The following is a 16684-nucleotide window of genomic DNA, read 5'->3' on the forward strand; positions in this document are numbered from 1 at the left end:
TATGGAATCAGTTTTAGATTCATTCAGTGGCCAAAACGTGTATAGGATAATATGCTGTGTTACGGAAGGCAGTTGCTAATAAAATCCAAAATTACTTCTAAATCACTAGGTAAAAACCAGAAAACCAGAGTTAGTGGTAACACAGATCAAACTGACTTCCTGTTGTCTAGCAAACCATGCCCAATTCACGCCCTGCTTTGAGCAATTAGCTTTTTAAGGTGTACCTCTCCTCTCTCTTTCAATTTTGACTTAAAAAAAATTCTGTGTCTACAACACAAACAGATGGGAAGGAAAGTCCTGCCCTATTCTTGGACTGGAAGAATCAATATTGTTAAAATGACCATACTACCCAAGGCAGTCTAGATATTCAATGCAATCTTTATCAAAATACCAATGGCATTTTCGTAGAACTAGAATAATTTTAAAATTTGTATGGAAACACAAAAGACCCTGAATAGTCAAAACAATCTTGATAAAGAAAAACAGAGATGGAGGAATCATACTCTATGTCTTCAGACTGTACTACCAAGCTACAGCAATCAAAACTGTATGGTACTGGCACAAAAACAGACACACAGATCAATGGAACAGCACAGAGAGTCCAGAAATAAACCCACACACTTATGGTCAATTAATCTATGACAAAGGAGGCAAGAATATACAATGGAGTAAAGACAGTCCCTTTAGTAAGTGGTGCTGGGAAAACTGGACAGCTACATGCAAAAGAGGGGCAGAACATTCTCTAACACCCTATCCAAAAATAAACTCGAAATGGGTTAAAGACCTAAATGTAAGACCAGATACTATAAAACTAGGGGAAAAGTAGAAAGTGCTTTGACATAAATCACAGCAATATTTTTTTGGATCCATCTCCTAAAGTAAAGGAAATAAAAGCAAAAATGAACTAATGAGACCTAACTAAACTTACAAGCTTTTGCATAGCAAAGGAAACCATAAACAAAACAAAAAGACAACCTACAGAATAGGAGAAAATACTTCCAAACAATGAGACTGACAAGGGGTTAATCTCCAAAATATACAAACAGCTCAATACCAAAAAACAACCCAATCAAAAAAATGGGCAGAAGACCTACACAAACATTTCTCCAAAGAATACACACAGATGGCCAACAAACACATGAAAGGATGCTCAACATCACTAGTCATTGGAGAAATGCAAATCAAAACAACTGAGGTATCTGTCACCTCACACTGGTCAGAATGGCCATCATCAAAAGGTCTAAAAATAATAAATGCTGGAGAGCATGTGGAGAAAAGGGAACCCTCCTATACTGTTGGTGGAAATGTAAATTGGTGTAGCCACTGTGGAAAACAGTAAGGACGTTTCAAAAACAACTAAAAATGGAACTACCATATGACCCAAATTCCACTCCTGGGTACACATCCAAAAAAAACCCCACAAAAAAACAGAAGATAAAAACAAACCCACAAACAAACCAAACCCCACACAATTTTGAAAAGGTACATGCACCCCAACGTTCACAGAAGCATTTTTAACAACTGCCAAGATATGGAAGCTATGTTAAGTGTTCATCAACAGAAGAATGGATAAAGAAAATGTGCTGTATCTATACAACAGGATACTAGTAAGCTATAAAAGAATGAAATTTTGCCATTTGCAGCAACATGGATGGACATGAGGGCATTTAAGCTAAGTGCAATAAGTCAGACAGACAAAGGATTAATCTCCAAAACATACAAGCAACTCATGCAGCTCAATATCAGAAAACACAAACAACCCAATCCAAAAACGGGCAGAAGACCTAAACAGACATTTCTCCAAAGAAGATATACAGATTGCCCAACAAACACATGAAAGAATGCTCAACATCGTTAATCATTAGAGAAATGCAAATCAGAACTATGAGATATCATCTCACACCGGTCAGAATAACCATCATCAAAAAATCTACGAACAATAAATGCTGGAGAGGGTGTGGAGAAAAGGGAACCCTCTTGCACTGTTGGTGGGAATTTAAATTGATACAGCCACTATGGAGAACAGTATAGAGGTACCTTAAAAACCTAAAGAGAATTTTTTTTTTTTTTTTTAGAACCATACGACCCAGCAGTCCCACTACTGGGCATATACCCTGAGAAAACCATAATTCAAAAAGAGTCATGTACCATAATGTTCACTGCAGCTCTGTTTACAATAGCCAGGTCATGGAAGCAACCTACATGTCCATCAACAGATGAATGGATAAAGAAGATGTGGCACATATATACAATGGAATATTACTCAGCCATAAAAAGGAACGAAACTGAATTATTTGTAGTGAGGTGGATGGACCTAGAGACTGTCATACAGAGTGAAGTAAGTTAGAAAGAGAAAAACAAATACCATATACTAACACATATATATGGACTCTAAAAAAAAAAAAGGTCAGGGCTTTCCTGGTGGCGCAGTGGTTGAGAGTCCGCCAGCTGATTTAGGAGACACGGGTTCGTGCCCTGGTCCCGGAAGATCCCACATGCTGCAGAGCGGCTGGGCCCATAAGCCATGGCCACTGGGCCTGCGCGTCCGAAGCCTGTGCTCCGCAACGGGAGAGGTCACAACAGTGAGGAGGCCCGCATACCGCCAAAAAAAAAAAAGGTCAGAAGAATCTAGGGGCAAGATGGGAATAAAGATGCAGACCTACTAGAGAATGGATTTGAGGATATGGGAAGGGGGAAGGGTAAGCTGGGACAAAGTGAGAGAGTGGCATGGACATATATACACTACCAAACGTAAAATAGCTAGCTAGTGGGAAGCAGCCGCATAGCACAGGGAGATCAGCTCGGTGCTTTGTGACCACCTAGAGGGGTGGGATAGGGAGGGTGGGAGGAAGGGAGATGCAAGAGGGAAGAGATATGGGGACATATGTATAACTGATTCACTGTGTTATAAAGCAGAAACTAACACACCGTTGTAAAGCAATTATACTCCAATAAAGTAGTTAAGAAAGAAATAGGTCAGACAGAGAAAGACAAATACTGTTATGACATAACTTATACATGGATCTAACAAATACAACAAACTAGTGAATATAACAAAAAAGAAGCAGACTCACAGATATAGAGAACAAACTAGAGGTTACCAGTGGGAAGAGGGAAGGCAGGTGGTAATATATGTGTACAGGATTAAGAGGCACAAACTATGAGGTATAAAATAAGCTATAAGAATACATTGTACAACACAGGGAATATAGCCAATGTTTTATAATAAGTATAAACGGAGCATAATGTTTAAAAATTGTGAATCGCTATACTGTACAGCAACTAAATTAAAAACAAAAAAACAACAAACAAATCCCACCTAACGACAGCAAACTATTGGGTGTAAGACAGGCTCAAGTATGTACTGTACAACATGGGGAATACAGTCAATATTCTGTAGTAACTGTAAGGGGATAGTAACCTTTAAAAATTGTATAAAAATTTTAAAAAATTAATTAAATGAGAAAAGTTATAGGACTTTGAAGATGACCATTATATGATTCAGGCACAAACAAAATAATCAAAAAAAATAATAAAGCCCTATACCTTCAGTTGTCTTCATTTCAGCTTCCAAATTAAGCTTTAAATAACAAAAACCACCTTACAAGTCATCTGTGACCCCTGTCCTGGAAGCATTACACAGAACTTTCCCTTCATCAAATATTTAAGTTTGTCACGGTTGTATACCTTACACTTTCTTGTACTGCTTTGTGTAACTAATATTCCAAATTCCTTAGAAGGAAAAGATGTTTTTTATATTGTATTTCTGTGCCCTATGATAGACTGTAGTACGGCTGCAAACAATAAAAATGTATAGAATATGCCATAATTTAAGAATGATTCAATAGTTAAATAGGATAAGATGCTTATGAATAAATCCATTAAATAAAGAAACAGGCAAACGATATGCCTCCAGTTTTTAAGGTAAGAAAATACATATTGCACATCCCATCTTTTATGCCCCTTTGCCACCTCAGACCTACTATGGCATTTCCTTGAGCACTTATATCTGGTTTAACTTTCTGTTTTAATATATTTATATGTGTCTTTTTAAAGAAAATATTCAGCACCTTGAAAAGAAACCCCATATCCTTTAGCTATCACACTCTAACCACTAATCTACTTCGTCGTTATAGATTTATCCATTCTGGACATTTCATATGAATGAAATCATACAACATGTGGTCTTTTGTGTCTAGCTTCTTTCACCTGGCATGTTTTCAAGGCTCATGCATATTATAACATGTAACAGTACTTTGGTTCCTTTTTACTGCTGAATAATAATCTATTGTATGGAATGTACAACTGTTTACCCATGTTAGTGGATATTTGGGTTGACTTTTTGGTTTTGAATAATGCTGCCAAGAATATCCAATCCATGTACAAGTTTTTGTGCAGACATGTTTTTGTTTCTCTTGGGCATATCACTGGGAGCAAAACTGCTGTCAAAAAACTCTCCCTGTTTAATTTCTTTAGGAATTGCCAAACTGTTTTCCAATGCAGTTGCACAAGTCTACATTCTTTCTAAGACTGAGCTGTAACAGTTTTTTATATACTCTAGATACAAGTCCATTATTGGAAACATTATTTTTCTAGCACTCTGACAGTTGCCTTTATATTCTGAGTGTTCTTTGAAACAAAGTGTTTTTGTTTTTTTAATTTATTTTACTTAGTTATTTATGGCTGCGTTGGGTCTTCGTTGCTGCGTGCAGGCTTTCTCTGGTTGCGGGGAGTGGGGCCTACTCTTCGTTGCAGTGTGTGGGCTTCTCATTGCGGTGGCTTCTCTTGTTGCGGAGCATAGGCTCTAGGCACGCAGGCTTTGGTAGCCGTGGCACGTGGGCTCAGTAGTTGTGGCGCATGGGCTTAGTTGCTCCGCGGCATGTGGAATCTTCCCGGACCAGGGCTCGAACCCGTGTCCCCTGCACTAGCAGGCAGATTCTCAACCACTGCGCCACCAGGGAAGTCCTCCAAAAAAGGTTTTAGTTTTCATTATCCGCAACTTATCTATTTCTCTTTTGGTGCTTATGCTTTTTGTCATATCTAAGGAATCACTGCCAAATACAAGGTCATGAAAGTTAACTTACATATTTTCTTCTAATAGGATTTTACTTTTGGCTTGTAAGTCTTTTATCCATTTTGAGTTAATATTTATATATAATGTGAGCCTAAGTGAATTTAATCAAGATTAAGAAAACAAACACTGTAGTAAAATGTGTAAACAAGATTGGAAGAAAATGATTTGCTGAGAAATTCAACAGCTTTAAATTTTGAGAGAACTAAGCCTCATCTGTGTCTGTGGTAAAAGATTTAAGGATTCTTAGCAATGCTAGGAGTCCTAACATTTGAAGGAGAATTATTTCCTTACTGTTTTAAAAAAGTACAATGACCCTTTACTTTTGCTTAATAGAAAATGAACAATGTCAACAAAATGTTACTGGGACTGACAGATACACACTACCATATATAAAATAGGTAAGTAATAAGAACCTACTGTACAGCACAAGGAACTCTAGTCACTACTCTGTAATGGCCTATATGGGGAAAGAATCTAAAAAAAGAGTGGATATGTGTATATGTATAACTGATTCACTTTGCTGCATACCCTGAAACTAACACAACATTGTAAATCAACTATACTCCAATAAAATTTTTAAAATAAAAGTAAAAAACAAAAAATTGGAAGAAAATGGAATTAAGCCCTTACTACTATCATATGAATTCCATGTTAAATGTGAAAAATATATTTTCTGAGGAGAAAGTTTCCAACACTGAATTTTCACTACAGCAGGTTAAAGACAGAATTACTACTCTAAGAATGACACAAATCAGAACTTGCATTGCCTCCAATTATTTTATCAATGAACCACTATGTATGGGGAAAAAATTATTTTCAGCACTAACATGTAGATATTTTAAATATAACTTACTATGATAAAATGAATTTAATGTGATAATGCAGTATACATTAGCCATTAAAACTTAGACGTTTACGGGGAAAAAACCCACACAAACAATTCAAATTATGATGTGAAATGCATACAGCAAACATAAAAACTGACCTCTGCTGAATTCCCACACTATTTTAAATACACTCTACACCATAAAACATTAAGTGAAAAGAAAAATGAACTTTAGGTTATTCTTCACAAATTGCCTTTAAAAAAACTTCACCACGGGTTTCCCTGGTGGCGCAGTGGTTGAGAGTCCACCTGCCAATGCAGGGGACACGGGTTCGTGCCCCGGTCCAGGAAGATCCCATATGCCGCGGAGCGGCTGGGCCCGTGAGCCATGGCCGCTGAGCCTGCACATCCGGAGCCTGTGCTACGCAACGGGAGAGGCCCACGTACCGCAAAAAAAAACCCAGAAGACTTCACCACTGAAGTATGTAGCTATGTACTCGAAAACATTTCATGTTCACCGTCTATTGACAGTCTTGCAAACAAAGCTTAAAAAAATGAAAGCTTAGGAGAGGAGGAAGATAAGATGGCGGAAGAATAAGATGCGGAGATCACCTTCCTCCCCACAGATACATCAGAAATACATCTAAACATGGAACAACTCCTACAGAACACCTACTGAACACCGGCGGAAGACCTCAGACCTCCCAAAAGGCAAGAAACTCCCCCACGTACCTGGGTAGGGAAAAAGAAAAAATAATAAACAGAGACAAAAGAATAGGGACAGGACTTGCACCAGTGGAGGGAGCTGTGAAGGTGGAAAGGTTTCCACACACCAGAAACCCCTTTGTGGGCGGAAACTGCGGGTGGCGGTGGGGGGGAGCTTCGGAGCCACGGAAAGCGCAGCAACAGGGGTGCAGAGGGCAAAGCAGAGAGATTCCCGCACAGAGGATCGGTGCCCACCAGCACTCACCAGCCCGAGAGGCTTCTCTGCTCACCGGCCAGGGCGGGAAGGGCTGGGAGCTGAGACTCAGGCTTCCATGGAGCTCAGGGAGAGTACTGGCAGTAAGAAAACAGCCTGAAGAGGTTAGTGCACCACTACCTGGGAGGGACTCAGGGAAAAAGTCTGGACCTGCCAAGAGACTTTTTCTTCCCTCTTTATTTCCTGGTGCAAGAGGAGAGGGGAGGGGATTAAGAGCGCTGCTTAAAGGAGCTCCAGAGACCAGCGCGAGCCGTGGCTAACAGCGCAGACCCCAGAGACGGGCATGAGACGCTAAGGCTGCTGCTGCCGCCACCAAGAAGCCTGTGTGAGAGCACAGGTCACTGTCCACAACCCCCTTCCCGGGAGCCTGTGCAGCCCGCCACTGCCAGGGTCCGGGGATCCAGGGACAACTTCCCTGGGAGAACGCACGGTGCGCCTCAAGCTGGTGAAACGTCACGCCGGCCTCTGGCACGCCCACACTCCGTACCCCTCACTCCCCCAGGCCCGAGTGAGCCAGAGCCCCCAAATCAGCGGATCCTTTAACCCTGTCCTGTCTGAGCGAAGAAGAGACGCCCTCCGGTAACCTACACGCGGAGGTGGGCCCAAATCCAAAGCTGAACTACGGGAGCTGTGCAAACAAAGAAGAGAAAGGGAAATCTCTCCCAGCAGCCTCAGGAACAACGGATTAAAGCTCCACAATCAACTTGATGTACCCTGCACCTGTGGAATACATGAATAGACAACGAATCATCCCAAATTGAGGAGGTGGACTTTGAAAGCAAAATCTATTTTTTTCCCCCTTTTCCTCTTTTTGTGAGTGTGTATGTGTATGCTTCTGTGTGAGGTTTTCTCTGTATAGCTTTGCTTTCACCATTTGTCCTAGGGGTCTATCTGTCTTTTTTTACTTAAAAGAATTTTTTCTTATTAGTTTTTAATTTTAATGACTTTTTAATTTTACCTTATTTTATTTTAATTTCTTTTATCCTCTTTCTTTCTTTCTCCTTTTTCTCCCTTTTATTCAGAGCCGGGTGGATGAAAGGCTCTTGGTGCTGCAGCCAGGAGTCAGTGCTGTGCCTCTGAGGTAAGAGAGCCAACTTCAGGACACTGGTCCACAAGACACCTCCCAGCTCCACGTAAAATCAAACGGCAAAAATCTCCAAGAGATCTCCATCTCAACACCAACATCAGCTTCACTCAATGACCAGCAAGCTACAGTGCTGGAAAACCTATGCCAAATAACTAGCAAGGCAGGAACACAGCCCCATCCATTAGCAGAGAGGTTGCCTAAAATCACAGTAAGTCCACAGACACCCCAAAACACACCACCAGACGTGGACCTGCCCACCAGAAAGACAAGATCCAGCCTCATCCACCAGAACACAGGCACTAGTCCCCTCCCCCAGGAAGCCTACACAACCCACTGAACCAACCTTAGCCACTGGAGACAGACACCAAAAACAACGGGAGCTACGAACCTGCAGCCTGCAAAAAGGAGACCCCCAAACACAGTAAGATAAGCAAAATGAGAAGACAGAAAAACACATAGCAGATGAAGGAGCAAGATAAAACCCCATCAGACCTAACAAATGAAGAGGAAATAGGCAGTCTACCTGAAAAAGAATTCAGAATGATAGTAAAGATGATCCAAAATCTTGGAAACAAAATAGACAAAATGCAAGAAACATTTAACAAGGACCTAGAAGAACTAAAGATAAAACAAGCAACGATGAACAACACAATAAATGAAATTAAAAATACTCTAGAAGGGATCAACAGAAGAATAACTGAGGCAGAGGAATGGATAAGTGACCTGGAAGATAGAATAGTGGAAATAACTACTGCGGAGCAGAATAAAGAAAAAAGATTAACAAGAACTGAGGACAGTCTCAGAGACCTCTGGGACAACATTAAACACACCAACATTCGAATTATAGTGGTTCCAGAAGAAGAGAAAATGAAAGGGCCTGATAAAATATTTGAAGAGATTATAGTTGAAAACTTCCCTAATTTGGGAAAGGAAATAGTTAATCAAGTCCAGGAAGCACAGAGTTCCATACAGGATAAATCCAAGGAGAAACAGGCCAAGATACATATTAATCAAACTGTCAAAAATTAAATACAAAGAAAACATATTAAAAGCACCAAGTGAAAACCAACAAATAACACACAAGGGAATCCCCATAAGGTTAACAGCTGATCTTTCAGCAGAAACTCTGCAAGCCAGAAGGGACTGGCAGGACATATTTAAAGTGATGAAGGAGAAAAACCTACAACCAAGATTACCCAGCAAGGATCTCATTCAGATTTGATGGAGAAATTAAAACCTTTACAGACAAGCAACAGCTGAGAGAGTTCAGCACCACCAAACCAGCTTTACAACAACTGCTAAAGGATCTTCTCTAGGCAAGAAACAAAACAGAAGGAAGACACCTACAATAACAAACCCAAAACAATTAAGAAAATGGGAACAGGAACATAAATATTGATAATTACCTTAAATGTAAATGGATTAAATGCTCTCACCAAAAGACACAGACTGGCTGAATGGATATAAAAACAAGACCCATACATATGCTGTCTACAAGAGACCCACTTCAGACCTAGAGACACAAACAGATGGAAAGTAAGGGGATGGAAAAAGATATTCCATGCAAATGGAAACCAAAAGAAAGCTGGAGTAGCAATTCTCATATCATTCAAAATAGACTTTAAAATAAAGTATGTTACAAGAGACAAGGAAGGACACTATATAATGATCAAGGGATCAATCCAAGAAGAGGATATAACAATTGTAAATATTTATGCACCCAACATAGGAGCACCTCAATATATAAGGCAAATACTAACAGCCATAAAAGGGGAAATCAACAGTAACACATTCATAGTAGGGGACTTTAACACCCCACTTTCACCAATGGACAGATCATCCAAAATGAAAATAAATAAGGAAACACAAGCTTTAAATGATACATTAAACAAGATGGACTTAATTGATATTTATAGGACATTCCATCCAAAAACAACAGAATACACATTTTTCTCAAGTGCTCATGGAACACTCTCCAGGACAGATCATATCTTGGGTCACAAATCAAGCCTTGGTAAATTTAAGAAAACTGAAATTGTATCAAGTATCTTTTCCGACCACAATGCTATGAAGCTAGATATCAATTACAGGAAAAGATCTGTAAAAAATACAAACACATGGAGGCTACACAATACACTACTTAATAATGAAGTGATCACTGAAGAAATCAAAGAGGAACCCAAAAAATACCTAAAAACAAATGACAATGGGGACACGATGACCCAAAACCTATGGGATGCAGCAAAAGCAGTTCTAAGAGGGAAGTTTATAGCAATACAATCCTACCTTAAGAAACAGGAAACATCTCGAATAAACAACCTAACCTTGCACCTAAAGCAATTAGAGAAAGAAGAACAAGAAAACCCCAAATTTAGCAGAAGGAGAGAAATCATAAAGATCAGATCAGAAATAAATGAAAAAGAAATGAAGGAAACAATAGCCAAAGATCAACAAAACTAAAAGATGGTTCTTTGAGAAGATAAACAAAATTGATAAACCATTAGCCACACTAATCAAGAAAAAAGGGAGAAGACTCAAATCAATAGAATTAGAAATGAAAAAGGAGAAGTAACAACTGACACTGCAGAAATACAAAAGATCATGAGAGTCTACTACAAGCAACTCTATGCCAAAAAAAATGGACAACCTGGAAGAAATGGACAAATGCTTAGAAATGCACAACCTGCCAAGACTGAATCAGGAAGAAATAGAAAATATGAACAGACCATTCACAAGCACTGAAATTGAAACTGTGATTAAAAATCTTCCAACAAACAAAAGCCCAGGACCAGATGGCTTCACAGGCGAATTCTATCAAACATTTAGAGAAGAGCTAACACCTATCCTTCTCAAACTCTTCCAAAATATAGCAGAGAGAGAAACACTCCCAAACTCATTCTACAAGGCCACCATCACCCTGATACCAAAACCAGACAAAGATGTCACAAAGAAAGAAAACTACAAGACAATATCACTGATGAACATAGATGCAAAAATCCTCAACAAAATACCAGCAAACAGAATCCAACAGCACATTAAGAGGATCATACACCCTGATCAAGTGGGGTTAATTCCAGGAATGCAAGGATTCTTCAATATAAGCAAATCAATCAATGTGATACACCATATTAACAAATTGAAGGAGAAAAACCACATGGTCATCTCAACAAATGCAAATGAAAGCTTTTGACAAAATTCAACACCCATTTATGATAAAGACCCTCCAGGAAGTAGGTATAGAGGGAACTTTCCTCAACATAATAAAGGCCATATATGACAAAGCCACAGCCAACATCATCCTCAATGGTGAAAAACTGAAACCATTTCTACTAAGATCAGGAACAAGACAAGGTTGCCCACTCTCACCACTCTTCTTCAACATAGTTTTGGAAGTTTTAGCCACAGCAATCAGAGAAGAAAAAGAAATAAAAGGAATCCAAATTAGAAAAGAAGAAGCAAAGCTGTCACTGTTAGTAGATGACATGATACTATACATAGAGAATCCTAAAGATGCTACCAGAAAACTACTAGAGCTAATCAATGAATTCGGTAAAGTAGCAGGATACAAAAGTAATGCACAGAAATCTCTGGCATTCCTATACACTAATGATGAAAAATCTGAAAGTGAAATCAAGAAAACACTCCCATTTACTATTGCAACAAAAAGAATAAAATATCTCGGAATAAACCTACCTAAGGAAACAAAAGATCTGTATGCAGAAAATTATAAGACACTGATGAAAGAAATTAAAGATGATACATACAGATGGAGAGATATACCATGTTCTTGGATTGGAAGAATCAACATTGTGAAAATGACTCTACTACCCAAAGCAATCTACAAATTCAATGCAGTCCCTATCAGACTACCACTGGCATTTTTCACAGAATAGAACAAAAAATTTCACAATTTGTATGGAAACACAAAAGACCCCGAGTAGCCAAAGCAATCTTGAGAACAAAAAAACGGAGCTGGAGGAATCAGGCTCCCTGACTTCAGACTATACTACAAAGCTACAGTAATCAAGGCAGTATGGTATGCGCACATAAACAGAAATATAGATCAATGGAACAGGGTAGAAAGCCCAGAGATAAACCCAGGCACATATGGTCACCTTATCTTTGATAAAGGAGGCAGGAATGTACAGTGGAGAAAGGACAGCCTCTTCAGTAAGTGGTGCTGGGAAAACTGGACAGCTACATGTAAAAGTATGAGCTTAGATCACTCCCTAACACCATACACAAAAATAAGCTCAAAATGGATTAAAGACCTAAATGTAAGGCCAGAAACTATCAAACTCTTAGAGGAAAACATAGGCAGAACACTCTATGACATAAATCACAGCAAGATCCTTTCTGACCCACGTCCTAGAGAAATGGAAATAAAAATAAAAATAAACAAATGGGACCTAATGAAACTTCAAAGCTTTTGCACAGCAAAGGAAACCATAAACAAGACAAAAAGACAACCCTCAGAATGGGAGAAAATATTTGCAAATGAAGCAACTGACAAAGGATTAATCTCCAAAATTTACAAGCTGCTCAATAACAAAAAAAATCAAACAACCCAATCCAAAAATAGGCAGAGGACCTAAATAGACATTTCTCCAAAGAAGATATACAGACTGCCAACAAACACATGAAAGAATGGTCAACATCATTAATCATTAGAGAAATGCAAATCAAAACTACAATGAGATATCATCTCACACCAGTCAGAATGGCCATCATCAAAAAATCTAGAAACAATAAATGCTGGAGAGGGTGTGGAGAAAAGGGAACACTCTTGCACTGCTGGTGGGAATGTGAATTGCTTCAGCCACTATGGAGAACAGTATGGAGGTTCCTTAAAAAACTACAAACAGAACTACCATATGACCCAGAAATCCCACTACTGGGCATATACCCTGAGAAAACCATAATTCAAAAAGAGTCATGTACCAAAATGTTCATTGCAGCTCTATTTACAATAGCCCGGAGATGGAAACAACCTAAGTGCCCATCATCGGATGAATGCATAAAGAAGATGTGGCACATATATACAATGGAATATTACTCAGCCATAAAAGAAACGAAGTTGAACTATTTGTAATGAGGTGGATGGACCTAGAGTCCGTCATACAGAGTGAAGTTAAGTCAGAAAGAGAAAGACAAATACCGTATGCTAATACATATATATGGAATTTAAGAAAAAAAAATGTCATGAAGAACCTAGGGGTAAGACAGGAATAAAGACACAGACCTACTAGAGAATGGACTTGAGGATATGGGGAGGGGGAAGGGTAAGCTGTGACAAAGTGAGAGAGTGGCATGGACATATATACACCACCAAACGTAAAATAGATAGCTAGTGGGAAGCAGCCGCATAGCACAGGGAGATCAGCTCGGTGCTTTGTGACCACCTAGAGGGGTGGGATAGGGAGGGTGGGAGGGAAGAGATATGGGGACATATGTATATGTATAACTGATTCACTTTATTATAAAGCAGAAACTAACACACCATTGTAAAGCAATTATACTCCAATAAAGATGTAAAAAAATAAAAATAAAAAATGAACGCTTAAAAAAATGCCGAGAATTCATAATGCCACCCTACCTGCTTGCACTTCTGGAACGTCTGGCTGTGCTGTAACTTTTTGGTGGTGTTTTGGAACGTTTCTTTTCTTTGTCTTCTTTCTTTTTGTCTCTAATAAATGAAAACAATTTATGAATGTATTGGAAGGTTCAACTAATATATATTTCTATCAAACTACAAATAAAAACAGATGTACAGTGAAATCTAATGTTATTCTTTAATGTTATTATACAAACTTACAAACTTTTATTATACAAACTTAATGTTATTATACAAACTTACAAACTTAAAAATAATAGTAACTCAAGCGGCGTATTTGTGGTAAACAAATTTTAAAAATCCTATTTTCCTGGTATTCCACATAAAACTTCTCTCCAAGAGCAAAGCAGAGTATGTGGCAAGAAAACAAGGATGTTGGCCAGTTTCTTAGTGTGTCTGGCGATAAACGGTAATAGTTTAAATAATTTTCTCTAGGCTCTTCAACACTCTGTTTTTCTGTCAGCTAAGTAAGTAGCAGTTTCCCAACCGACCCTGGCTCTAAATCCTCTACTGACAGGCCAAAACCCCATCGCTATTGTAAGTTTTTCTTTCAAAGCACACACCCGATGTAACCTCTTCATGGATGAAGCCAACCTTGTAACTTTTTCCCAGCTGCTATATATTCTGGGCTATTCAATGCTTTTAGGAAAAAAACATCAAAATGGAGTGTTACTACAACCAGGCCTGAACTCTAAAATCTTTCTACAGATTCTTCTACGTTTACTTTTATTCCCCACAGCATTTTTTCGCCCCAAGATTCTAGGCAAAAGGTAAAATATATACATATTTATAATATATATATGTCCCTTATATTCTTATAAACACACACCTATTTTCAACTGTTCTACAGTTTTAGAGATTAATGTATCTCTTCGGTTGTTCTAGGCTAGTCCCACCCTATATCCTGTGCTTCATTCCCTCCCATCTTTGCTCATCCTGCTCCATTAGTTATCCTCTCTATTCATTCGAGTCTTTATCATCGAATTCCTAGATTACTTTAATAGTCCCTTAAGGGGCCCCAGTCATGTTTTCCACAAATTGATGCTATACCCCCTATCAGAAATCTTTCGAAGTACAAACCTGAAAATATTAATTCCCTGCTCATCACTTTTCAATTCATTCCTGTTGCCTCCTGGATCAGCCGCAAACTCCTTAGTGTGAACAAAAAAGCCTTCTATGGTGATCTGTCTCCTTAACTTTCCTGACCTCATTTCCTGGTCCTTCTATACCAAAATACTTGCTATTTCAAGAATTCATGCTAACTTTGTAAACATTCTCTACCTGAAACCATGGCCCCCGAGTCCAGTCAAATCTATCAGAATTCAATACTCAAGAGTCACCTCTCAATAAATCTCTTCCGACATCCCTAACAATGTCCCTTCCTTTGTAATTACATTCACCTCTCTCCTAGTATAAAGAAAGTTCCTTGAGGGAAGGAATGCCTAATTGCTTTGTATAAGAGATGTTTCATTAAGTAAGCTTGTTTGTTTGACTGATTGAATTAAAAGATGACTAACTGTAAAACATGAGTAAAAGCCTCGTTAGAGGCTGAACACTCAGTAAAGCTATCCCAGAACCTCTGTCCCCACTTGAGTTATATGCTTACCAAGAATAAATTTTGTTGCCCCCTCCCTGTGATCCTTACTATTTTAATTACATAATTAAATATATAAATGGGTAAAGTAGTATAAAATATAGGGCTGCTTCTAGAAAATTAAGGCAAATATTTTAGAAAGAGATAAAGGACATTTGTTAAAAATTAAGTGTTGTGAAATTGTATTGTGTGACAACTAAAAATGGGGGGAAAAATCAAGATATTTCCAAGTAACAGAGTTCTCAACACTTTTAAAGGTGGTTTAAATGAAAAGAAAGTGATTTGGTATGTATTATTCAAGACTAGGCCTAATTTCAAACAGTGTGGCCCTATATGAAAAAACAAATTATTGAATGCATGTTTAAGTTGAAATACAATGTTAAGGTGGGGATGTCTGTTTTTTAATGAATCCTCACTTTAATTCTCTACTGGTCCCCAAACCATGGGATAAGCCTGTTAAGTATGGTTCAGTCTCTAGAATATAGCAATACTGAATTCATATTTACAAAGGTGCTCACAATGAGGTATATAAAGATGAATTAGGAAGGCATGATTGTCTGCCATAAACTCTTTGGCATACCAAGAGATGTGGCTGGTAACACTACATCCTTAGTAATGGTTGAATAGAAAAGAGGAAATGAAAAAAGGCAGTAGAAACAGCTAAGAATTTTTACTACAAAGAAATTTTATCTAGGCCTTCAGCTGTAAATAGAAATCTCAAGTTTATGAAGGAGCACATGAAAACAATGTCAGCCTCCTCCAACAGTTTCTTCCCATTTCCTATCATAACCTCTTGTCATTAAAGCAGCAATATTTGGGGGTGTTGGGAACTCTAAAATTTGTCTTCCCACTCAGTGTTTGTTAATAGTTTTTTACTGTACCTGTTTTTTGATGTGCTCCTTGACCTTCTACCCCTCTCTCTGGAATGAGATCTTCTCCGTCTTGGACTTTTGGATCGTCGTCTACTCCTTGACTTAGAATGTGATCGCCTTCTTGATCTGCTTCTTGACCGCCTTATAATGTAAAAAGAAGCAAACACATGTATGTAAATGGAAAAAGACTAGCTCTGTTTCTGACTATTTCATATAAGCATCAGACAAAAGATTCAGACATGTGGACTAGCCATCAGTGAGGGTAATTTCCTGCCATTATTTATTTACTCTACACAACAACATCTTTGATATCCTAGAAATTAGTAAATACCTTTTAACCCCTGGAATTCCTCACCTTTTAATCTTTTGCTCAACCTGTCAAACCAATCCTACTTTGCCCATTGAAACTACAACTCCAAACTTAAAAATACTGCTAGAGAATGAAGAAAAACAAAAAATATCTGACTCATTTGCATCATTTCACAATTACATAGCATTTTTGCAAGTACACCTTATTTGATTCCTCACTATTGCAAGTTAAACCCATTTACTACTTATTGAATACTTATTTATGCCCACTACATGCTTTACAAATACTAAGTCACTTACCCTCATAATAAACCTAATAAAGTATGTAC

General features: G+C 38.3%; 1 protein-coding gene across 12 annotated transcripts in view; it reads right to left on the minus strand.

Annotated features, from left to right (window-relative positions):
* Window positions 1-16684, minus strand: part of SRSF11 (serine and arginine rich splicing factor 11) — a 54838-nt gene that overhangs the window by 2696 nt on the left and 35458 nt on the right. For all 12 annotated transcript variants that reach the window (XM_033407480.2, XM_033407481.2, XM_033407479.2 and 9 more), the window contains 2 exons: window positions 16056-16187; window positions 13563-13652 (listed from right to left, as the gene is read on the minus strand). In XM_033407480.2, the coding sequence (XP_033263371.1) occupies window positions 13563-13652; window positions 16056-16187 (222 nt within the window). The remainder of the gene's footprint in view (window positions 1-13562; window positions 13653-16055; window positions 16188-16684) is intronic.

Source organism: Orcinus orca, chromosome 1 (assembly GCF_937001465.1).
Source record: "Orcinus orca chromosome 1, mOrcOrc1.1, whole genome shotgun sequence".
Lineage (NCBI taxonomy): Eukaryota > Metazoa > Chordata > Mammalia > Artiodactyla > Delphinidae > Orcinus > Orcinus orca.